The 25,010-nt window shown below is 34.4% G+C and overlaps 1 protein-coding gene and 1 long non-coding RNA gene across 4 annotated transcripts in view; one reads left to right on the top strand and one right to left on the bottom strand.

Moving 5' to 3' along the window:
• LOC144616140 (uncharacterized) overlaps positions 1-25,010 on the top strand; it is a 69,701-nt gene that overhangs the window by 41,894 nt on the left and 2,797 nt on the right. Inside the window, exon 2 of one of the 2 annotated variants that reach the window (XR_013555154.1) lies at positions 24,774-24,877. The exons of the other annotated variant lie outside the window; for it this stretch is intronic. This is a non-coding gene — a long non-coding RNA (uncharacterized LOC144616140). The remainder of the gene's footprint in view (positions 1-24,773; positions 24,878-25,010) is intronic. 2 annotated transcript variants of the gene reach the window in all.
• The window catches only part of HSPA4L (heat shock protein family A (Hsp70) member 4 like), a 51,422-nt gene continuing 32,134 nt past the window's right edge, over positions 5,723-25,010 (bottom strand). For both annotated transcript variants that reach the window (XM_078445759.2, XM_078445760.2), the window contains exons 14-20: positions 21,395-21,493; positions 19,744-19,881; positions 16,028-16,153; positions 15,628-15,735; positions 13,364-13,483; positions 9,306-9,467; positions 5,723-7,019 (exon numbers count right to left, since the gene is read on the bottom strand). In XM_078445759.2, coding sequence (XP_078301885.1) covers positions 6,828-7,019; positions 9,306-9,467; positions 13,364-13,483; positions 15,628-15,735; positions 16,028-16,153; positions 19,744-19,881; positions 21,395-21,493 — 945 coding nt within the window. In that variant the 3' untranslated portion in view covers positions 5,723-6,827. The remainder of the gene's footprint in view (positions 7,020-9,305; positions 9,468-13,363; positions 13,484-15,627; positions 15,736-16,027; positions 16,154-19,743; positions 19,882-21,394; positions 21,494-25,010) is intronic.

The following is a 25,010-nucleotide window of genomic DNA, read 5'->3' as shown; positions in this document are numbered from 1 at the left end:
CTTTGTACTGTCACTTGCTTTATATATTTCTTATTGTTTCAGAATTTTTTATTCCTGGTGAATTGCTCTATTTGTCATTATTGAAGCTCACTTGTATCTCAATATTTATTTTTTTACCTTAAAGTCAATTTGATTTATAGTTTCATTTGATTGGCATTTTGTTATTCCATCAAATTAAACTATTACATTGTTGTTATTAAGTGTAAAAACCACATAGTTTTTAAACTGGCCAAGTTTACTGTAACTAGTGACATTTGGATTTCTGTTATTTTGTGTGATTTGTTTTTTGCTTCTCTTTGCCTTCAGTGGGGTTCATTTTATTAACTACAAATTGCTGCCTTCCTACTTATTTACTTTTAATTTAACCTAATCCTTTTTATCTCTAAAACCAGTACACCAGTCCTTTCAGGTTTACACTGCTTTACCACCACAGTGAACTTAAATAGGAAACCAAATGTAGTCATTTGCCAATGCTGCTGGACACACTGGTTCAGACTGCCTTCTGGCATTTGCAGGTCTGTGAACCATCTTGAACATTTTTTTTTTTACATTTAAAAAGGGAGAATTGTAAAGGATAAAATGAGAGGTACTTACAATCAACAGACATTCCTTCTTCACCTCTGGAAGGCTCTTTTCTGTTTAATTACTCGTGACTTTGGTTTTACCAAAAAAACAAACAACAAAAAAACCCAAACCAAAAAACAAAACCCCAAAACAAAACAAACCTAAATCCTATCCAGTTCTCCCAAATTCAGGATAAGATGAATAGGAATGAATGCCAATTGTTAAGCCTTCTAGACTTAACAAGTATTTATTTGCATTGAAGCTTAGTTTATAAAGTGTTTGAAATATAAATATTTTTCTGGACAGAGGGTCCATTAGCCTTTGAATGCTTTTAAGTTGTTCTATCCCTAGAAGATTAAGCACCAAATACTCTAGACCAGGGGCCCTCAATCATTTTCTTACCCTAACACCCTAAACGACTTGACACATTTTCGTCAGGAATAGCAATTCTCAAACAGAGGAGCTTTATGAGACTCACTGGGGCATAGAGCTCCTCTATGCCTACTGAAAATTTCTAAGGTCATCATATTGACTTATTCCTGTTTTCTCTTCCAGTATAAAGCTAAATTATTCTGACAACATTAACATCCAACATTAACAAACTATTTGTTTACAAAATCAATAAATAGCATCTGAAGGTTTGAAAAATTTGCTCATTTAAAGACCCTCCCTTATTAAGTAAATTTTTTTAAATGTCTCTGATGACTTGTCCACAAACCACCATCAAGTCAGTTAAGTTCAATATGTGACAATTAAACCTCAGGTGTGCAAAACACATAGTTCAAGGAACAAGTAGGTATAGACTTATTATAATTACATGACTTGACAAGGTGCACTGTCATCCAAAAATGAATTGCATTTATTATCAATTGCTATTTGTTCACTAGTATGAAGATGCCAATTTACATACACAGAAAGTATTTTATATACTTTGATCCTGCCATATGTAACATTATTATGGATGCTTGTAAGCCAAAATTGTATGCCAAATTTATATTCCTAGAATGTTACCAGTGTAACATCACAAACCATTTTCATGTCAGCTTGTTGAAGCTGAGGGTCTATTACATGCAAAAATCAGTTGATTATTTTTATAGACACATCACACTTGGTTATGATTTTCTGCATTGCACTGGTTACTCTTTGTATTGAAAACAAACTTGGAAATTACGAAATGTAGTTTTCTTAAAAACAAAATTATTAGCTAATAGGAACTAAACCACCAGAAATTCTTTTACACTAATGACTAGAGTCAGAGTCACAATAGAAATTATTTTAATAATGGTTGAAGAAAAGAAAAAATGACTTGGATGCCATATTAGAACTAAAACAATTTGATAATTTCATTAAAAAACTGCTTTATATACTGTAGAATTAAACAATGGCTTCATCTTACCAAGTATAAAAGGTAACCACTTTTAATGTGAGTCTGCTTCCAAGACATTAAGCCATAAAATTTTATTTCAGGGAAAATAATACAACACTTTAAAGCATTTCCTAGATTTCCCTACCTTCTAATGACATTTTAACACCTTATTCTGGATGGGTCCATAGGATTTCAAGAGCATTTTGACTCAAGGTCTTAGAAGCACAAAATTTAGGAAATTCTAAAAACAAAACAAAACAGGAAGATGCACAGCACATGTATGTAAATCAGAAAGAACAAACAATGGAAGGTGGCTAACCCTTTAACAATTTTGAATTTCTGACCCTTATTTTGTCACACTGGTATCTGTATTAAAAATAAGGAATGTTGGGTTTCTTCATATATGATAATTCACAAAACTGACCTCTTTTGGTCCAGAACTACTTAAAAGTATTCTAAGGCCAAAATACAAAAACTCTAGAAGCCATTATTAAATTTTAGAGATACTATATGAGGAAACTTACAACATGGCTTTTCAGGTATGAATTTATAAGAGTCAAAAAATTCTTCACAGTAATAAGATTTGGTGTTTAGAAGGCAACAAAGGCAATAAAATTAGCTATCAGAGGGATAGGATAGCTGTGAAACTATTTTTAAAAATCCACAAAATGAAAGACCTAAAAAATCATCTAAAATAAAAAAACCAAAATGTGCTGGAGAAAAATAGGATTATACAAGAGCCTAGAATTGGATGAGAGAATAAATGGATCAAGATGCACCAGAAAGATCATTTCCATTTATAGTTTATACACTATAAAAATAAAACATACTGAATTTCCCTTATCTCTGTACAGGATGGGTCATTTTTAGGTATCTATATACTTCCTTAATAATCATCCTATAACTTAGGACAGTAAAAGATTCCAAAGCAAAGATTATACTATTAATTTTTGTTATGGTTATGGATTTTGACCTGCTTGACAGACTGAATAAAATGCTCATCATTTAATTGGCTTTTTTGATTTGAAAGTTCCGAGTCCTTTAATAATGTGTTTTAATAGACGTGCTTTTTCTTTTAATACTTACTCTAACAATATGCTAGAGGTAGCCTTAGGGATCTGGAAGATGAAAGAGCCATTACCACCTAACAGGTACCACTGTGCCACAGAGGTTTTCTTCTTCTAAGCAGCTTCAGTTTAATGTTCTAAGAATTCCAGGTGCCTTTTTATTTAAAGTGTGAAGCAAAACCCTTGAATTCAGCAAGAAAAAAACTTAGACATCTGGCTGTAGTATAAACCCAAAGCTGGTTTTTTTAGGAAACACAGGAGTATATGGAAGAACATAAATTTTATTAGTACATTTAAAATTAGATGAGGAAGCAAAATAGCTGAAGTTTTTTGTTTTGGTTAAGAGTTTTGGTCTTTGCATTAATTTCTGTTACTTTTTTATTGAAAGAAAAGATTATGTGCTCCCTGGGAACTTTTAAAATGGTAAGACTTTAACAAAAAAGGAAATTTCACACCTGCTTTTCTTTTTTGATCATCAAAATTCTGTCTTCTGAAATTGATGGCTTTAAAAGATTAGTTTGCTAAATGGTAGTTATGAAAGATTGTAGAGTAAGAGCATAATATTAGAATCACACTTTAAGCACACTACCAATGACATTTGAAGTCATCAGTGGCTAACTTTAATCAGTGCCATCAGATTTTAAATATTGATACAATCAGTAATGCTTATCATTAATTTTATAGAATCAGATATCACAGGCCAAATTCTACTTAAAACTTCCTAAGTCTAATCACAAAATAACATTTAATTTAGAATTGAAGTTTTCTGGTTGTAAAATTCTAAAAGGTGAGAAAGGTGAAGTTATATTTGTCTTGTCATTTAAGAATCACTTCTATGATATTTAAGATCAATGCCAAGGTTTCAACTGTTAACTACCAAATATCACCTGTTAAAAACAAAACAAAATCCTAATGAGAATGTTTTATAGGCTTATTACAACTCAAATTCATGAATACAGAGGAATGGTTCTGTCTATTTTGGCTCAAACTGAAGTCAGCTAATTTGATCACTGTATTTGAATGCTCATTGTCTTTAAGTATTGATAATTTTTCAAAACAGTTCAAGATGTCCTAATTTGGATAAAATGTTTTCATACTTATTATATAAAAATTGAGCCCCAAGCTCATTAATATAGCTATCTAGGAAGTAATCATAAATATACTGAAAATTGGCCAAGAAACTCTAAGAAATCTTTATTTCTTCTTAAGAAAAATCTAATTAGTTACACTCTTTCAAACTGAGATTATTATCTGTTTATTCCAAAAGCCCAATTCTTTGGTGTACTGTTTCTAGTTGTTTTAAACTTAAGAATTCTGTATACTGCTAAAGGAATTAAAGCATCACAAACTTTGTGTTAAATAACTTTGTTATTTAAGCAATCTTTGTTTTTATAATCACAGTATGATTGGCTATCAGGAGGTGGATTTGGAAACCAAGTGATTTATACTTTTTCATAGAGTAAAAGTGTATTTTAATCATCCTATTTTCTACATACTTAGTTCATATTTGATTATAGGAAAACATTCTAATTTTCTATGTCTTTTCTAAAATAACTTCTAAAATAGTGGCTTTTTATTTTGAAAAAAAAATTTTTTGTCTAGTACTGCATATATTTCCATGCAGATTAAACTGAGCCATACCTTCTACCCCAAACTGTTAAGGAGAACATATTTTTCTTTATATTCAGTAAACAACTACATCATAAGGTTAAACAGCTTTTGAAAATATCATTTAAGTTGGATGAGTAGGAAAGCATACATCTTATCTTTGGATGTATTTAACTTATCAAGTGAAGTGTTATATAAATGTAAGAATTAGAATGTTATAGATCTAAAACACAGAACTCCATAAACTGATTTAAGAAGGAAGGGAAGATGTCAGATATATTAGTTCAGATGCAGAAAGGGTTATTTACACATTTGTTCACAAGTTTTGGAGTTATATAGCTCCTAACGAAGTGGGTGGAGATTTTCTTGTTAACTCAAGAAAGAGCTACGAACTCCCTAATGTGTGCTGTTGAAATACTCCTTCATAACCTTGATGCTCTCTTCCTGAAATGAACCTATATATTCAACCTATAAATGAAAACCAACTGATGCTTTAAAAAGAAAGTAATTACTAGTGGATATAATTAGTTCACTTTAAGAGTATTAAGACAAGGAGAAGTTTAAAGACTAGAAGACATTAAAAATATATTGGGTCTATATGATTTTTTTAATGCAAAAAAGGGACATCTCCCTCAAAAAGGATGAATAAAAATCCCTGCAAAATGCACTGCTCCATATGCTCCCCTTTCAGTGCAGACTACATTGTAGAAACAAAATCTCTCTTAAGAGAACTATTTGTGAGAAATAATGACTATCCCTAAAGATATTAAACTCTCAATTTTTACTATGTAAGAAAGTCATTATTAATTCATCTTAATATAAAGGTTTTAGCTTTGGGAAAAAGTGAGCCTTTCAAAATTTTAACTTAGGTTATTAATCTAGTTGATTGGCATGAAACACAAGTGCCATGCATGGTCTATGCCTCTCGTAGGTCTGAAAAGTCATTTCAGACTGCTCCCATACTTAAATGGTTTCAAGCCTCTGGACAGAACTGAACAACGTGAACAAGTCTGGTGATGAAGCACGGATTAAGTCTTAAAATATCATAATTTCACAGTCCCTTGTCCCATATAATATATATAAGAAGCACCAAAACTGGAGCCAAGATCTGAACAGGTAATGTAACAGCAGGAACTATAATTTAATCACATCATATCATATTACACTTATGTAACATTCTATGCCTGTTGATATGTGTAACATAGTTAAGTTTATTACAAGCATTATTTCCTAAGACTTACGGTATAAGTACTTCTTTTCAAGTATTACCGCTTATTTGAGTGTTTATCTATTTCTTAACATTATGTAAATCAGTGATAAATGTATATAATGCAGTACATTGTGCCATTTCTCCCAACCCTGTGTTCAGATATTAACAAAGTCAATTAAGAAAAACAAAACAACTATTAAAACTGAAACAAGGCTATCAACATCACACATGAACATCTGAGTCGGTCAATAGCATTTGCCCCTTAACATGAAGGTATTTTCATCAAAAATGCCTCATCTTTAGGCTAGTATTACGTTAGCAGCAGCTGGTCTTCAGGACAAATAGATCAGAAGTTTCAAGTGAAAATGACACTGAATTACTCTGAGGAAACATCAATCCACATTACTAATAAAAGATGCAAACTGCTGGTGTCACCTTAACATAAAAATTGTATGTTTTCCCTTTCAACATGTGATTTAGTTCATTTATGTGATGACAGCACTTTGGAGTTCTCATGGCACACCAATAAGATTATCTGTTTTAATATTTAAATTATAACTACAATAACTAGAAAAATGTCAGTGCCTCAGTGGCTTTAAACCACATCAATTTCAATGTTTTTCAAAATGATGATGCAATTAAACCTATGCTTCTGCAATAGTGCAAAACAGTATCCTCTCCTAAATACAGGAGCTGAGGTTTATCCAAGTAGAAGCTTTAAATAAGGTAGATTGTTGCCAACTATAGATCAGTCTCGCATATTTGATATAACATGTATTAGGAAAGCTTAAACTGACTTATAAATCTATTCTCAGCTAAAGCTTCACATAAGCAGCAATGGAAATGAACAGAAGTGCACTCAATATAAAACACTTTTCAAAACTACTCCAAAAAACAAATGACAAAATGTGGTTAAGAACTGAACGTATGTTGTGTGTACCACATGTAAAAGGAAGAATGGACCTTGATGATTGCTTGCACTGTCTGAATTATGTGAAGGTAAAATTAAGACTTAGTCCACTTCCATCTCTCCAGAAGATTTAGGATGCTGGGAGCTGTCTTTTGTCATATCTGGTTTAGTTTCAGTCCCACTCTGTCCATCCGTTGGTCCATTGTGTTCACTGTTAGCTTTTGTTTTGTCTTCAGCAACCTCTACTTTTGGTTTGGGCTTGTAAATGATGGGGTTACAAAAATTATCCAGTTCCTAAAGACATGAAGAGAAGTGATTATATTAAAATTACTACAGAGTAAGTTACTATTAACGTTCTAAATTCCACATTAATGTGACATTCCTGAATTTATGTTAGCTCAGATAACCAAGTTTCTTCAAATACTTCAATGAAGCATTTACTTCTGGGTTAGTGCTTGTTAGTGCTGACAGAGAACTCTTCAATCTTTAATAATAATACTCTTTGTATATAATCTCCCTAAAAACTGGTTCTTCATAATTTAAATATAGTTTACTTAGGAAGAAATAATTTTTAATTTATTCCTTTAAATTACGCCTGATGCTCTGTTATGAGAATTCTGTCAAATAACACCTATTTCATAAACTGATATTTACACAAAAACAGCTTTAATAAGTGGAATTATAGAACTATGTTGAAGGAAAATAAGTCATGAATGTAAATGCAACTTAATAATTTAAAATAAATACAATGTATTTTCTCTGCCCTTATTTCTTTTTAACACAGAAATAAAAGACCATTAAAATCTTTCAAGACCAGTGTCACAGGGATTGGGAGAGGGAAGGAAAGACAGGGACTAACATCTTGGGGGAATGTTTTGTTTTGTAAACGTTTATTTATTATTGAGAGACAGAGCATGAGCATGGGAGGAGCAGAGAGAGGGGGAGATACAGAATCCGAAGCAGGCTCCAGGCTCTGAGCTGTCAGCACAGAGCCCAACGTGGGGCCCAAACTCACAAACTGTGAGATCATGACATGAGCTGAAGTTGGACGCTTAACTGACGGAGCCATCCAGGCACCCCACTGGGGGAGTGTTGTAGTGGCAAACTGCTCTTATCACACTCTATATTTCATCTGATTAGGAGTAAATTATTATAACTTTGTTGCAAAACTTTCTCAAAAGGAAAACACTTTGATTTGAATAAAAAAAAAATCATTTTCTTTAAAAAAAAATCAGCCAGAATTTCATCTTCTACAGAGTAACATTAACATTTTGGGGAGCATCCTTCTAGATACATGTCCACGCACACACATATATACAAACCTACAAATCTATGAACGTGCTAATTTATATAGCGAGGTAACTTTTCACTCAGTATGTTGTACTCATCTTTATATCTAAATATAAAATCTTTATATCTAAATCTTTATATCTAAAAGATATACGTTGTACTCATCTTCATATCTAAAATCATGTAATGGTTGCAAAGTGTTGTACAGATGCTTCCATTTATCTAGTTTCTTACAGGTATTTGTGTCTTTCAACTTTTTGCTAATTTACCAGGAAGGTTATCTTCCTATACTTGTGTAATGATCAATTTAGGATGAATTCCCAGAATTATGATTTCTGGGTTAAAGGTACGTATACTTCCTTTAAATTTCTACACATATACTGATACAAAAAGAATGAAACAAATTCAACCAAGCTGCTCAGGGAAAACATCCGTTTCTTCACACCCTTGACAACTTGTGACAAAGATTATGAATGTAAACACACAACCATGACCAGTGAAAAGAAAAGATGGGTAAAGGAGAGTTAGTAGGATGAGTTATGTATGTTTTCTTTTGTCAATTGCTTCTCTGACGTCTTTAATCATTTTTCTACTTAAATGCTAGTTTTATTGTAAAGTTCATCTCAATATTTTTCACGGTGTTTTCTATGATAATCTTTGATATTTTCACTAGTAATGTTTTTTAGGCTGGAAAGTTTATCTCAGAAATAAGATTTTACCATAGAATTTTAGAGATTTCAAATGATGTCAAAAACCTACACTGCAAAGTTTTATAATGGAGATTTAGAAGTCTCATCCAGTCTAGAAAAGTCTGACATATGTAACAGTAAGAAGTTGTCACATTGCTTTATTTCACTGTGTAGTAAACTTAAAATTTAAAAACACAGCCTCATGTGACTAAATCAAGGAACAGAGATGTCCCACCTAGAAATTTTTTTTTTTTTTTTTTGCAAAATTAAAATTTAGCCTTAAATTTGTTTTTCTAAGTTCTTTTGCAAGCTGATTATTGCTTAAAGTATGGCTCCCAATAAAAGCGTTTAATGGCTTGGGGTGCCTGAGTGGCTCAGTCGGTTGAGCATCTGACTCTTGATTTTGGCTCAGGTCATCATCCCAGGGATGTGGGATCAAGGCCCACACTGGGCTCTGTGCTAAGTGTGGAACCCGCTTAAGATTGTTTCTCTCTCTCTCTCCTTCTGCCCCTCTCCCCTGCTTGTGTGTGCTCTCTAAAATAAGAAAAAAAAATGTTTAATGGCTTGAACCCATTAAAAAGAAAGTTTCATAGTTACTTACCTTTGACTTTGCAACTATTTCGGAGACTTTCACCACAGGATCTTGAGTGAGACTTAGTTTGTTCTGTGCATTCATCTTACTATTCAGCCAATTCATGGCTTCACTGATATATTTTTCAACTTTTTCCACTTCAGCTGGATCTAAATGATCATATCTTTCATCCTATTAAAAAAAGGCTTTTACTTAATAGAAAATATTTCCATAAGCAACAATAATTTCCGTTTAAAAGATTTAGACTCTTATTGAACGTATACCTCCCACATACCCATGTGAAGAAGCCAGATACAAATTACACAAAACTGAAGAGACTGGGAGAAAGAAAAATATCAATGTGGGTTTTTAAAAGGAAAGTCTTTCTGAAGAAGTCAGGTTTTTTAAAAAAATGACTAGTGCAGAATATTCAAGGGAAAAGTACTTAAGAAAGAAGCTGCATGGAATTCAGTTGTTAGGGAATAAAGAGAAGTAGGGGAATAAAGGCATAGTGCAAGCTAGACAGAAAATTCTCAGTATATAACAGAACAACAGTTCTTGATAAAGAGAAGTACAAAATAAAATTTTGTCTGAAAAACACAACTACAGCTACCACATACAGAAAGTAATCTAAGAAGTCAGGGTTTAGGATGGTAATCATGAGAAAGAAATGGCAATGCAACAGAAAGAGGATCTCCTGATGGATTATAGATGGGACATGGAAAATAAAGAGAAAGGGAATGAAAGAGTACTCCAAAGCCAAAGAACTGGGAGAATGGGGATGTTGTGTTTTACAACTATAAAGCTTCATCACGTATTCTTCTTCTGCTTGTAGAAGACCCAATTTCTGGGTCCCCACATTTTTCTGAATTCCCTTCTATTTCATGGATCACATCTTATATTCCTTCCCATTCATCCCTTCACATGCATGTTTTAAAAAGATATCTAGCCTGAGCCTCTTCCCTGAATTCCCAACTCTATATCCAACTTCCAACCTGAATTTCCATTTATAAAGAATGAAATGACCACCTATGTTTCAAAACCTGATTACACCCCCACCTACTCCTCCCAGTTTTCCCCATCTCAGTAAATGGCAACTTCATCCTTCCAGGCCATATCCTTGGAGTCATTTTTGACTCCTCTGTCACATTTACATAAAATCTATCACCAAATCTTACAATGTGCAAACATCTGACTACTACTTTCCCCCTTCAATATGCAAGATTCAAGCCTCTATCATTCCTTGTGTTATTCTAATAATGTCTAAATGAGTCTGTTTCCACATCCTTTAAAAAATGAATCATATCCTGTTACTTGTATGTTCAAAAACCTCCAATGGGGGGCACCTGGGTGGCTTAATTGGTTGAGTGTTCAAATTTGGCTCAGGTCATGATCTGATGGTTCATGAATTTGAGGGTCTGCATCAGGCTCTCTGCTGTCAGCACAGAGCCCGCTTTGGATCCTCTGTACCCTTTTCTCTTTGCCCCTCCCTTCTTCATGCTTTCTCTTTCAAAAATGAATAAACATTAAAAAAAAAAAAAAAAACCCTCCAATCAATGGTTTCATATCTCAAAGCCAAACTTTTATGATAGCCTACTAGGCACTAGGTTCTAATCCCATTCCCATTGTTTTAAGCCACACTGGCCTCTTTGCTGTTCCTTCAACACATTTTCCCCTTGAGGTTTTGTAACTTGCTCTCCCTTTTTCTACAACTTTTCCCTTACAGTTATCTTACACCTTGAGCCCTCCCTTCAGTTCTCTCCTAACAGTATATCATCTTATTAGTCTGCCCTTCTCACAAATCTCCTCCACCTTTGGTGGTTCCTTATTTTTTCAATAGTCCTTTATCCCTATCTACTTAAAAAAATTTTTTTATTCATTTTTGAGAGAGAGAGAGTGTGAGCGGAGAGAAACAGAGAGACACACACACAGAATTTAAAGTACACTCCAGGCTGTCAGCTATCAGCTGTTAGCACTGAGCCCGATGCAGGCTCGAACTCACAGACTGCAAGATCATAACCTGAGCTGAAGTCGGACATTTAACTGACTGAGCCACCCAGGTGCCCCCGTATCTGACTCCTTTGAAGTAACTTATTTACTGTTTACCTTTCCCTACCAAAGCATATTAGAAACAGGTTCAATGTTTTGTTTGATGCTTGTAGTTCCAGCATCTTGAACTGAAGACAGCACATAAGAAAAATTCAAAATCCCTGAATGTAGGTGAAGTCTCGTCTTGCTTTGGTATCTTAAACCTGCATAGTCAAGACTGCTAAAGCCTGGGGAACATGGGGCCATGTATTGTTATGTGGATGTCCAATGCCATATTTGAAATATTCTTGGTGTTTTTATTTGTCTGCTTCCGTCCTACCTTTCCATTATCCTTCTATTCTTTGTACGTGTATGGACATTTTGGACACTGACAGCGGTGGACACATTCGCAATCAGTGCCTGGATTCTTCTTTCTGGTTGGCTGGATTGTAATCTTATGTTACAAAATTTACAAATCTATTTTGTAAAGCAAGCAACCTCTTTTTACACATTGTGTAGTACAAAGTAGCATAGGTGATAGGAGTTTGTATGTTAACTTCAGACTGTTCAAGTTTTAATCCTAACTGCATCATTTACTACCAGTGTAATCCTTGACAAATTGCTTAAGCACTGCAGTTTTCTTATGATATATCCTTGTGAGATTAAAGAGATAATCCATGAAAAGTGTTTAAAATTCACTGTTTGGTAAACATAAGTTATTAAGATAACCTGCCTGAATCTGGTGCTACCCTCTCCTGCTTACTGATGCAGTTTTAACTCCCATGATAAAAACTGGGGAAATTATAGTGAATATTTATTCAAAGTAAGGGCAAGCAAACTTGTCCTGCAGGCCAAATCTAACCTGTTACTTGCCGTTTTTTTTCCCCTGCGTTTTTAAATAAAGTTATTTTGAAACACAGCCATACCCATTCATTTATGTACTGTATATGGATGCTTTTGCACTTCAATGGCAGATCTGAACAGTTAGCCTGTAAAACCTAATATATTCACTATTTGTTCATTTTATTTTTTTTTTTAATTTTTTTTTTTTCAACGTTTTTTTTATTTATTTTTGGGACAGAGAGAGACAGAGCATGAACTGGGGAGGGGCAGAGAGAGAGGGAGACACAGAATCGGAAACAGGCTCCAGGCTCCGAGCCATCAGCCCAGAGCCTGACGCGGGGCTCGAACTCACGGACCGCGAGATTGTGACCTGGCTGAAGTCGGACGCTTAACCGACTGCGCCACCCAGGCGCCCCTATTTGTTCATTTTAAAAAAAGCCTGCTAACCTCGAGTTTAGAGGAAAAAATGGTAAGCCTAATTTTGTCATATCTTACTATTATATAAATATTTCCTTTTGGATGTAACTAAATATTTGAAGCTTAAAAACAGTCGGCAGGTTAAGGGTATATAGATTTGGGTGTGCATCTAAAAGAATAAAGGGTACAGGAGATCACAAATGTCTCATAGACTGGAAGACAGAGAGCAACCAAAAGCAAAAGAACAAAATAAAGTCTAGCACTGTCCAGTCTCCAAGAGGCCTATAATAAAAAAAGTTCCAAGAAAAATTCTCTTTCATTGTATCAATAATGAAATCTCTAAGAAGAAAATGATAGATTTAGTCACTGGATTGAAGTGTGGGTTTTAGGTAATTTAAAGAGATTAAAGCAGCATAACTACACTGTATTTTAAATATATTAGTACCCTTTACAGTAATTTTCCAATAAAAAGATAGGGGTGCCTGGGTAGCTCAGTTGGTTGAGCATCTGACTCTTGGTTTCGGCTCAGGTCATGATCTCATGGTTCATGGGATTGAGACCCACATAGGGCTCTGCACTGACAGAGTAGAGCCTGCTTGGGATTTCCTCTCCCTCTCTCCCCACTCTCTCTCTCTCAAAATAAACAAATGTTAAAAAAAATAGTAAGTTTAGAGTACAAGGTCTCCGGAATTTGGCAGTAACGACTGCTACAGCTTTGTGGCTGAGAACTTATTGCCCCATCCTACCATGTACTATAAAACACATGCCATCAGCAGCAGCTTGCCCTGTGACTTTAATACCTTGTTTCTGTATGCTTCTATCACTTTCATGACAAGTTGAATCTTTTTTCCCAAGTCGTTTAAAGCTTTTGGTCTCTCTTCATGTTCCATGTACCTCATCTGAATAGGCTGGCCATATTTCTATTAAGAAAAATTTTTGAAAGAAAAAGTTATTAACCGAAAATGACTTTTAACAGAAGACAAGTTTTATTGGACCCTTACATGATGATGAATAGGAAAGAAAGCTGGCCAGATCAAAACACGGCTTCTCTATTTCCCTTACATGAAAATAAATTCCAGTGATTATTTCCTTATGCAATCCTACAGGGATGCCTAATGATTTATGTCTTTCATTTATTAAGATTACCACTTCTTCATTCCTGTCAAATCCAAAGGCAACACTTTTAATTCCTTCAAAGTTGTGTTGAAAATTTCCAAACCTATTAGCCATAAAGGCATTATCGCATGCAGAATTTATGTGACACAGGTCGCAAATACTTCTATTATAACTCTGTAAGCAACATGATTACTAGTATTTCCAGATATTCAATATTATCTTTTGAATATTATTTATGTTTGTTAATTAGATGGAAATCCTGGATCTGGAAGTATAGCACTTAAAAAAACAAAACCAAAAAACAAACCTTTGGCCCCTTGCCCCAAGTGCCTGGAATGTTAAAACAGCCTCCGGAATTTTGAGGAAAGGGATGCATTAGAAGAATGAATACCTATTTTCTTGTAGATAGTTTATGTACTTAAAAAAAAATCAGCTTATTTTAGAATAATTTTAGATTTTCAGAGAAGTTACAAAGGAAATAATAGAGCATCAAGTACTTCTCACTGCTTTCCTCTAATGTTAACTTCTTACATATCTTGTATTACCACAGTATATACAGTTGTCAAAACTAAGAGACCAACACTGGTACATTACCATTAACTGAACTCCAGACTTTAAGTGGATTTCATAATTTTCTGTTCCAGGACAACATATTGCATTTCGTATATTTACATCATACATTTTACTGTAAATGTTTCTGAAAAAGGACCAAGTACTGCCAACTTAAAAGCCACCCCCCCCCCCAAATACTAAGGCCTGTGAAAACTTGTACAACATTCATTTCTATGGTTACTTATATATTTGGGGTGAAATAATCCTTTTTGAGAGCTGCTGGGCTTTTTAGTTGTTTCTACTGACTTCAGCTGCCTGGCTGTTCCTACTACCCAAAATACATACATTCTTTTAGGGAGATGGGGAGTAACACCACCACCAAGCTAAAATGTGATAAAGCCTAGTTTTGCTATAGATCAGCTTTCCTGGTTGCTAATTATTCTGTTTGAAAGTAGTTTACTGGCATGAAGACAGTTATAACTTTTGCAAGATACTTGCTTTTGCTTTTAAGTAACTTCTCTTATACTCTGCTCACCCAATCCTAAAGGGCTGCCTTTTCCCATATCCTAGGAACCCTATCAATATCATCTATGTATTTCCCTTGCTACTCAGAATGGCTCAGGGACCAGCAGCATCAGAACCTCTTAGAAGCTTGTTAGCAATGCAGTATCATGGGCCCACCACCTCATATATACCAAATCATAGTCTGCACTTCAATAAAAGCCCATGGCAATTCACGTGAACATTAAAGTACTGCTATGATGCACACTAAGAAGAAAAGACAAGTTCCTGTAATCCTTGTAATCTGAATTTAAAAGTATTTTTTTCAGGGTAGGGTAGGCAAGCAGAAAGAAAGGAGTAATAGTGATAGTTTCTTAAAATCATACCATTGACCTAGAAAAAGGAGACCTGGTTGCCACATCTCCATATTTCTTTGTGAAAGAAACTGGAATTTCTTCACTGGCCAGGTGTCCACATCAGTTGCAATGTGAAAATACAAAAGGGCAGCGTATACTCCTCAAAATCACGGCACAGTGAAGGGGGGAGAAGCAGAGAAAGGGTGTATCCTCCAATGGATAAGAAGGGATCAGGTTCACAAATCACTTCTTAATAACATTTCAGAAAAAAATGCCTAATGTAAAAGTGGTCACATTCCAGCCATCTGCTACGTATTTATATCTGAGTGTCTGAATAAATATGATTCTACATTATTTAATTTCAGTTATATAGCATTACTGACCTCTAAAATTGCTTTTAAGATTAGAGAACATTTCTTCTTACACATACCTTAGTATTTTCTAATGTATTTATTAAAAATAGACGATGTGCTTTTACATCACAATTTTTAGGAAAACAATGTTCTATTCAAAATTAACACGGACTTTAAAAAATTTACCTTTAGTTCTTGAAGCTTATCCACATAAATTTGTTTAGGTTGGTCCTCTCCTTCTTCATAAAGCCAATTTTCTGTATCTTCCAATATTGTAGACAGTTTATTCAAGTCCTAGTTATACATTGAAGAGACACTGACTGAAAATGCTCTCCTTAGAAGTTATCAAAGAAGGACAGACTATTTCTCAAGTATAAAAGATTAAATTTCAGATTTCTCTGGCTTTTTATTCATTAACATGTTTTTCACCATACTTCTGCAATTAGGAGACATAACTAAGAATCATTCCTAAATGTGGCTCAAGAGGATTGACAACAGTAACACATTTGGTATGTTTGTTTACATAATTCATATTAACACTGTCAAACAAATAGTTCTAATAAAAAATTATGTAATTTAGACTTACTTCTTGAGTGATGAATTTTTCATAGACTGTGCCCAGCTTGTCTCTAAAATCATATACATATTCTTCAACAGCATTCTTAGCATCATTTCTTTCTTTCTCTAATTTATCTTGCATTATCATCTTCCCCTATTCAAAATGTTCAGATTAGCTATTAAGAATATGCACAAGAGTCGTCAGGGAAATGCATATCAAAACCATAATAAGATCATCACCTTACATCAATCAAAATGGCTAGAATCAAAAAGACAAGAAATAACAAGTGTGGAGAAAAAGGAACCCTTGTGCAGTGTGGGTGGGAAGGTAAATTGGTGTAATCACTGTGGGAACCAGTATGGAGATTCCTCAAAAAATTAAAAATAGAACTATATGATTCAATAATTCCATTATTGGGTATTTAGCTAAAGAAAACAAATACATGAATTCAAAAAGATGTATGCACCCCTATGTTTATTGCAGCATTATTTACAATAACCAAGATAGAAACAACCCAAGTGTCCATTGATAGATGAATGGATAAATAAGATGTAAGATGTGGGGTGTGTGTGTAATGGAGTATTACTCAGCAATAAAAAGTATGAAATCTTGCCATGTGCAACAACATAAATGGACCTAGAGTGTATTATACTAAACGAAACAAGTCAAATACTGTATGATTTCACTTACATGTGGAATTTAAAAAACAAAACAAATGAATAAAGAGCAGAAACAGACCCATCTAAATGATGGCTGCCAGAGGGGAGAGAAGTGGGGAGATGGGCAAAATCAGTGAAAGGGAGTAGAGATACATGCTTCAAGTTATGGAATGAGTAAGTCACGGGGATAAAAGGTACAACACAGAATATAGTCAATGGCATAGTAATAGTGTACAGTGACAGGTGATAGCTACACTTGTGATGAGGATACCATGATGTATAGACTGGTTTAATCACTATGCTGTACGCCTGAACCTAAAGTAGCACTGTGTATCAACTAGACTTCAATTAAAAAAAAAAATGCATTAGGGAAATGCAAACCAAAACCCCTTTACACCTACTGGAATGATTATAAATCAAAGACATGGATAATGTTGGTGAGGATGTGAAGAATTTTAAACCCTTGTACATTGCTGTTGGGAAAGTAAAATGCTGCAGTTGTTTTGTAAAAGTGTGGTGGTTCCTCAAGAAGCTAAATAAAGAATTACAATATGACACAGCAATTTCACTCCTAGGTATATAACCAAAGGAATTGAAAACAGGAACTCAAAACAGTTATTTTTATGCCAGTGTTCACTGCAGCATTATTCACAAGAGCCCAAAAGGTGGAAACAACTCAGCTGTCGACTAACAGATGAATGGATAAATGAAATATATATATAAATAATGAAAAATTATTCTATTATAAAAAGGAATAAAGTTCTAATTCATGTTACAACATGGATGAACTGTGAAAACATGCTAAGTGCACTAAACCAGACACAAAAGGAAATATTGTATGATTACATTCATAGGAGTTTTCTAGAATAGGCAAGGTCACAGAGACAGAAAGTAGATAGAGTTTACCGGGGGATGAGGAATAGGGAAGAATAGTGAGTTATTAATGATTACAGACACACTGGGTTATGAAAAAGTTTTGGAAATAGACAGTGGTGATGGTTACATGAAATTATGAATGTAATTAATGCCACTGAATTGTTGTGCACTTAGTCGAAATGGCGTATTTTATCAGTTTAAAAGATTAGTAATGTGTAATATACCAAGTCACTGAATTGTACACTTTAAATGAGTGAATTGTATGGTATATGAATTATATCTCAATAAAGCTATCTTAAGGGTGCCTGGGTGGCTCAGTTGGTTGAGCGTCCGTCCGACTTCGGCTCAGGTCATGATCTCAGGATGAGTTTGAGCCCTGCATTGGGCTCTGTGCTGACAGCTCAGAACCTGGAGCCTGTTTCAGATTCTGTGTCTCCCTCTCTCTCTGCCCCTCCAGAGCTCATGCTCTGTCTCTGTCAAAAATACATGCACATAAAAAAAATAAAGCTATTTTAAAAACCAGACATAGTCTATGTCATGGTACATACTAGGGTTCAATTCCTTGGCTCCCCACTTATGAGCTTTGAGATCACAGGAAGGTCACTGAACCTCTCCTAAGTCTCAGTTTTCTTGCCTTAAAACACAGAATACTTCTATCTATCTCTTAGGGCTGTTAATAAGATTGACATAATTCACATGAAATTTTAGTATAGTGCCTAGCATATAACTCATGCTAAATAAATGTTAGCTCTGGGAGGGGATACAGTATAGTGGTTGCGATGCTGAGCTTTGGAGACAGACTACTCAGACCCAATCCAAAGGTTACTCTCTGGCCACTAAATCTGGTGATTTAGTCTACCTGTTCCTGTTTCCTCATCTGTAAAACACAGATCTCTAACAGTATTTCTACCTCATAGGTTTGTTGTGAGGATTAATTAAGATATCAAAGTGTTTTAAACAGGTTAGCAAACATGATTGTTTTAATTAAAGCAAAGAAATAAATAATCTGAGGATTGTAATACTTGAACAAAATTTTCAACAGAAACACAGTATTTTAAACAGAAGACTACAGTGCACTGACACTTGGAATTTAAAATAAACATTTAAAAACTTAAGAAAAGTTTATACATTCTTAAGAATATTTATACACAGAATTTGCCATAGCTGCACTTGCCTACAATTCATTACTTTGGGAAAATAAGTCTCAAAACTGAATTACCTATGGTTTCCAGGAATGCTTGCTTCACAGAAAATTCAGCCTTTAATAGTTAATGAATAGACAGTATGGGTAGGTACTAAAAAGAGCAAGCACTGTAAAGTCAAAATATCTCAAAGAAATTCCTAGAATAATGTGCAGCAAATGGGAGAATATGAGGCACTTCAAAGAAAACTCACCTTCTTTAACGCCAGCCAAGCCTATAGAAATTAGGGACTAGTACTTAAATAAAAGTTTTAAAGATAAAATTACTTCTTATACAATTGCTAGTCAAGAAACAAAACCCTATTCCTCAAAAGACTATAAAAATTAAACACACAGACATGTAAAGAAAATTTCAAGAATGACAACAGATCTTAAAAAGTATTAAATGGAAGTCAGAAAACATTTTGAATAGAGCCTTGACTTTTAAGAACAATACATTAGAAGAGGGGGGCTGCGAATACTTCCCATATGATGTCTGCTGGGTGTTACTGTTACACAGTAAAAGCAGGTAAGAGTCATTAGTACTGTTTATAGTGAAGACAACACATTTTTCACATAACTATGATGAAAGCTACACTGTACATCACATAATATACAGCTCAATATTTTGTCCAAAATAAAGTAGTTCAACGATTTAATAATTCTTTATGAGTTATGAACTAGTTCTAGGAGGGCCTGGGTAGCTCAGACAGTTGGGCAACTGACTTCACTTAGGTCATGATGTCACAAATTGAGTTCGAGCCCCATGTCAGGCTCTGTGCTGATAGCTCTGAGCCTTGAGCCTGCTGCGGATTCTGTGTCTCCCTCTCTCTCTGCCCCTCTACCACTCACGTTCTGTCTCTCTCCTACAAAAATAAACATTAAAAAAAAAAAAAAAAAAGAATTATGGATTAGTTCCCCCAAACTGGGGCGGGTGGGGGGGGGGGGGAGTGGAAATAATCACTGACCTCTACAAAGATTTTAGAATATACTACCACTTATTTCAACATCAACTCAGATTTATATACCTCATTTTCAATGTAGCTGTTGAGAAGATCTTGGCCCAATTGTCTACACAGGCTACTCTGAATAGGCAGATCAATACTCTTGACTTTTCCTTTTTTAATGGTCTGGTTTAATCGGTCTTGTTTGTCTGAGGAAGCTGACTGCAAAAAAAAAAAAAAAAAGTAAGAAGTATAAATTTCTAAAACTAGCTTAAAAATAGATTTAAAAAGTGATTTCACATAAAACAGAAATGTAAAACCAAACAAAACTATTACCCTTCTACTAAAGACTACTTTAATACAGATAGTATTTTATACTGTGTACACTAAATCTTTCTACATAAAAAATACTGGGATGGAAATGCAAATTAAAATTATGAGATGCCACTTCATACCTACTAGGGATGACTGTAATGAAAAAACAACAAAAAGAAAACAAGAGTTGGTGAGGATGTGGAGAAATTGGAACCCTCATATATTGCTGACATGACTGTAACATGTTGAACCATTCTGGAAAACTGCTGGGCAGTTCCTAGGTGATGAAAATGCTGAGAAAATGATTGTGATAACAGTTGTAAAACTGTGAGTATATTGAAAACCACTTACTTGTACACTTGAATGGATGGATTGTATGGTATGTAAACTATATCTCAAGCTATTAAGCAATTAAAGCAAAAAAAAAATCAAGTAAATCATATGTTTTCACTCATGTGGGATCTCAGAAACTTAAAAGAAGAGCATGGGGGAAGGGAAGGGGAAAAAAATAGTTTCAGAGAGGGAGGCAAACCATAAGAGACTCTTAAATACAGAGAACAAACTGAGGGTTGAAGGTGGTTGGGGGGTGGGTAAATTGGGTGATGCGCATTGAGGAGGGCACTTGTTGGGATGAGCACTGGGTGTTGTATGTAAGTGATGAATCATGGGAATCTACTCCTGAAGCACAGAGCACACTGTATACACTGTATGTTAGTTAACTTGACAATAAATATTTTAAAAAATCAAGTAAAATAAAAAAATCTAGAAAAATGGGTTTCAGTTTGTATATTGCTTGAGAGCCCAGGAATTAAAATGGAATCTTTATAACCTCTGGAAAAAAATTTATACAATTAACCAACACAGATTAAATTCTTAGTTTAGAAAAATCTGTTGAAGATGATATTTAAAGCACATTCATCTGTGCGACTGGGTCATGGTCTCCCTTTTATCAGCAATGACTGTCTTGTAAAATTATGACTCTCAAAAAAGTTACCCTTTAAATTTTTACTTTCAAAAATATTTTTGCACAAAGCAAAATATTTTATGATATGTAGCAAAATGCTTAGAGTGGTTAATTTTGAGATGCAAGGTTCTGCCAATTTAAGTTTTCTTCATTTAGCTTATTCCATTTCTTATTTTTCTGGGATTATATGGCTTTTAGTAACACAAAAAAATTACTGAAAAACACATCTTTTTTCCTACCAGAGAGATAATTTTACTTTTATTGTTAAGGTTCATTCTTTTAAAAATTCTCTATAACTCATTGAATTGTATTTACTCTGGTTGTGTCCTTCTATACTTTTCCACAGTACTAAGGTTTAAAATATCAAGTGTATTAAAAGCATGCATTATAAAGTGAATACATTAACTCGAAATAGCAATCTCAAAAAGACACCCCCATAAAAACAATAAAACACACCTTTGTTTTGGTTCCTGTATGATCAATTTCCTCTTCTGGGGTGTGTTCAGCATGACATTTTTGATGCCCTCCTTCTTCTTGGTCAACTTGCATTTTATCCTGGAAAGAAAATAATTTGTAATATTGGTAGTGTCTTCCTTATTATTAATAAACAGCATCTTAGAGTACAAACCTGCTTTGAAAAGTGTGAACATAGTAAAGTAGAAGGTTGTTTTTCAAATGAGAATACAAATAAACAGATTAACAGGTCAATAAAATAAAATGACCTATTTGATGCTATGTGAATGAATAGTTGCATTCACCTATAGGCAAATAACTACAAAATAAATGGAAAACTTCTCAAGTTAAAATTCACCAACCAAAAGTCACAAACGTAAGCTTACAAAAAAGAACATTAAACGTGACATGAAACATGTTTATATGAAAAATATTTACAAATGTGAGAAAATAAAGATATAAAATACGTGTATTACATAAATTCAATTATATTTTTAAATGTAGTAAAATACTCAATACATTGAAACTGTCAAAGTAGGGGGGCGCCTGGGTGGCGCAGTCGGTTAAGCGTCCGACTTCAGCCAGGTCACGATCTCACGGTCCGTGAGTTCGAGCCCCGCATCGGGCTCTGGGCTGATGGCTCGGAGCCTGGAGCCTGTTTCAGATTCTGTGTCTCCCTCTCTCTCTGTCCCTCCCCCGTTCATGCTCTGTCTCTCTCTGTCCCAAAAATAAATAAACGTTGAAAAAAAAAAAATTAAAAAAAAAAAGAAACTGTCAAAGTAGAGGTCTCCGAATTAAAAAACTTCAAAGATTTTTTAACGTCTAGAAGACAAATTCTCAACCAAGATGACTGTCAAAATAGACTCTACTTGGTAAATAATCAGAAGGAATGGATTTTTCTGGTCTTTTTTAACCTTACTTATGACCATCCTCCTAAAAAGAAGAAAGCTTGGAATTCAGGAATCAGTATAATTTAAGTCTTCTAATATATCTGAGTTAAGCAAATACAAAATACCCCAAAGGTGATCATGAATAAATGCTTATTTGTGCCAAAGAGAAAAATAAATTGGGAGATAATTTATACCAGCATTCTTTGTAGTTAAAAGGTCAATTATTAAAAAAAAAAAAAAAAGGCCAATTATTTCTGGTATTACACCCCCACTTCACCCCTTGGCACCTTCCAACTGTACAACTTCCCTCCACTGATTGAAAAGAGGTGAAAAAAGTGATAGTGGTCAGTTGGAGTAATGCAGTAAGACACAAATACATTGTTAACTCTATTTAATAAGAAAAAAATGCTACCAATTAAGTGGCCAAAATGCTTGATCACTTAGCATTTTTACTTTATACTTATTTGAAGAACTCTTCTATTGTGAATATATTGAAAGATAAACAATATAAAGTGGTTAAGGTGTTTCTAGAACTTCACATTCAGAACCCAACTCTTTCAAATAAATTCAGTTCTCAATGTATTTGTCTACACAATATTGTCCTCTGTGCCATCAAAGGCATTAGTGACCCAGCTTTCGTTAAAAAGTTTGGTCTAGGTATGGTCTGTAGTATTTTCTTATAAGCCGCTGATACCTATTCTGCAAGTTTCATCATGGTGTTTTATCTTACCAAAAGTAGTCAGCAGATTGTTTTCAGACAACAACAGGAGAATTCCTTCCTTGAATGGTCTTTTAACAATTTGTTGACAGAAATGTCAAGGGGATGCAATTGCCTAGTCATGCCACTGGGAAGAGCAACCAAGTTCACACACGTACAGGTGATGAGAACTATGTCATGATGACTGCCATCGGCAATAGCAATGGTTAAACAATAACCATTTGCAAGACCTACCCCAACTTCAGATATATTAAAGAGTAGAAAACCGTGCCTCTCACAATTAATTTGAGAGTAATCTGTTAACCTTTTAAAATGATTTAAGAATGTTCATAGGAATATTATCCATAGTGGGGAAATTAAATAAAGGAAGTGCCTCTAGACTCTGGCTTCTCTTATAGATTTTAAATTTCAAGAGGGTTGAGATCGTTTTTTTGTTCAGTGCTATATCCAAACACACATTTTAGTGCTTCTAGTTATCTGCTGAATGAAAAGCACTTAAGAATAAAATCCAGAATCATTTTCATGAACTATAAAGGCTTTAACCTGATTTTCCCCTTGATCTACCTTTCTTAAATGTTTTTTCTTGCTGCTCTCTCCACCTTCTCCACTCCTATATCTTAGTGATCTATCAGCTACCCTTACATTTGTTACAACAAAGAATACAAAAAAGAGCTTCCAGCCTCAGGGGCTTTATACCTGTTATTCACTCTGCCCAGACAACTACCTATCTTCAAACTGCTTTTTCATCCTTCAGGCTGGCTTACCTGTTCCTTCCTCACAGGTGGTTTACCTCATCACTATCACATAGTTAATTTCCACTATGCACCCCCCTTCCATTAATTTCCTCTATATAGTATCTTGTTGCTTCTAGCCTGTCTTTTCCCACTAGAATGTAGGTAACGGATGGGGGGACCTTTTCTTCTTTGCTTAACCACTGTATCCTTAGTGCCTAAAACAGCGCCTGGTGCATAGAAGTAATTAGATATTTTGAAAAAATAAAAAGATGAACCACTCAAATGGCCAACAGTTGAGGAATAGTAAAATCAAGGTATAGAAGTACGATGAATAGCACAGTCTTTCTGATCTTTGGTTTTGTGATAAAGCCTAGGCTGTGATAACTTCTTAATATGACCATGTATTAATTAGTATACATCAAGAAGTATCAATTTAATTTTCTGAGACATCTTTATATTGAAGAAAAGTCAGCACTCTGTTATTATTTTTTAGGAAAATCAAAGCTATGTTAATTTTTAATGAAAAAAAATGAGGCCCATAATTTCATAAATTGACTCATGTACAAAAAAAAAAAAAAGACTCCTGCTGCTGCTGCTCACTGGGTTTCTTTGTATCAGAGTCAGCAGTGTCAGCAGCTGAGGTAGAGTAAAAACCCTCTTATTTTCTCCTCTAAAACTGAAACAATTAGTTTCCAAAGTGTACTCTGAGTTGATTCACATTTTTTGGGAGGAAAGGAAAAATGACTTTATAGTGGAGTGTAAGTAAACCTTATGGTTTTAAACTTCTGGATACAGAATTAAAAAAATCCTAGAGAAAACCACTAAGAAATACAGTACATGGGATGTTTTCTACACAGGATACTCAACGTCACCCCTTGTTAGCAATGATTTGGAAATAAACTAATTTATTCAACACCTATTATATCAGCTGTGCTAGGGATTTAAAAGGAGACAATATATGTGGAATGTGCTTGCCAATAACACCAAGGATAGGATCCATAATGTTAACCTTCCTTTATCCTTGATTATATATATTGTAGGAGGAGTATTTAGGAACATCTCACTTATCTAGAAGAAATCCCTTATATGGGAACATCAACTACTTGGAAATGTTCCAATAAGGCAGAACACTCTTGATAAGCAAGTAAGTCTCTGAGTAGCTAAAGCAGATGTCATTATTTCATACCTTTTATTCACAACTGAGTCCTTTAAGTCCACATCCAAATTATTCCCAAGGACAGATTAACTGAACCTCAAGCTCATAGACAAAATAGGGG

The sequence above is a fragment of the Panthera onca genome, chromosome B1 (genome assembly GCF_046562875.1).
Source record: "Panthera onca isolate mPanOnc1 chromosome B1, mPanOnc1 haplotype 2, whole genome shotgun sequence".
Classification (NCBI taxonomy): domain Eukaryota; kingdom Metazoa; phylum Chordata; class Mammalia; order Carnivora; family Felidae; genus Panthera; species Panthera onca.
This window is presented reverse-complemented; position numbering and strand designations above follow the sequence as displayed.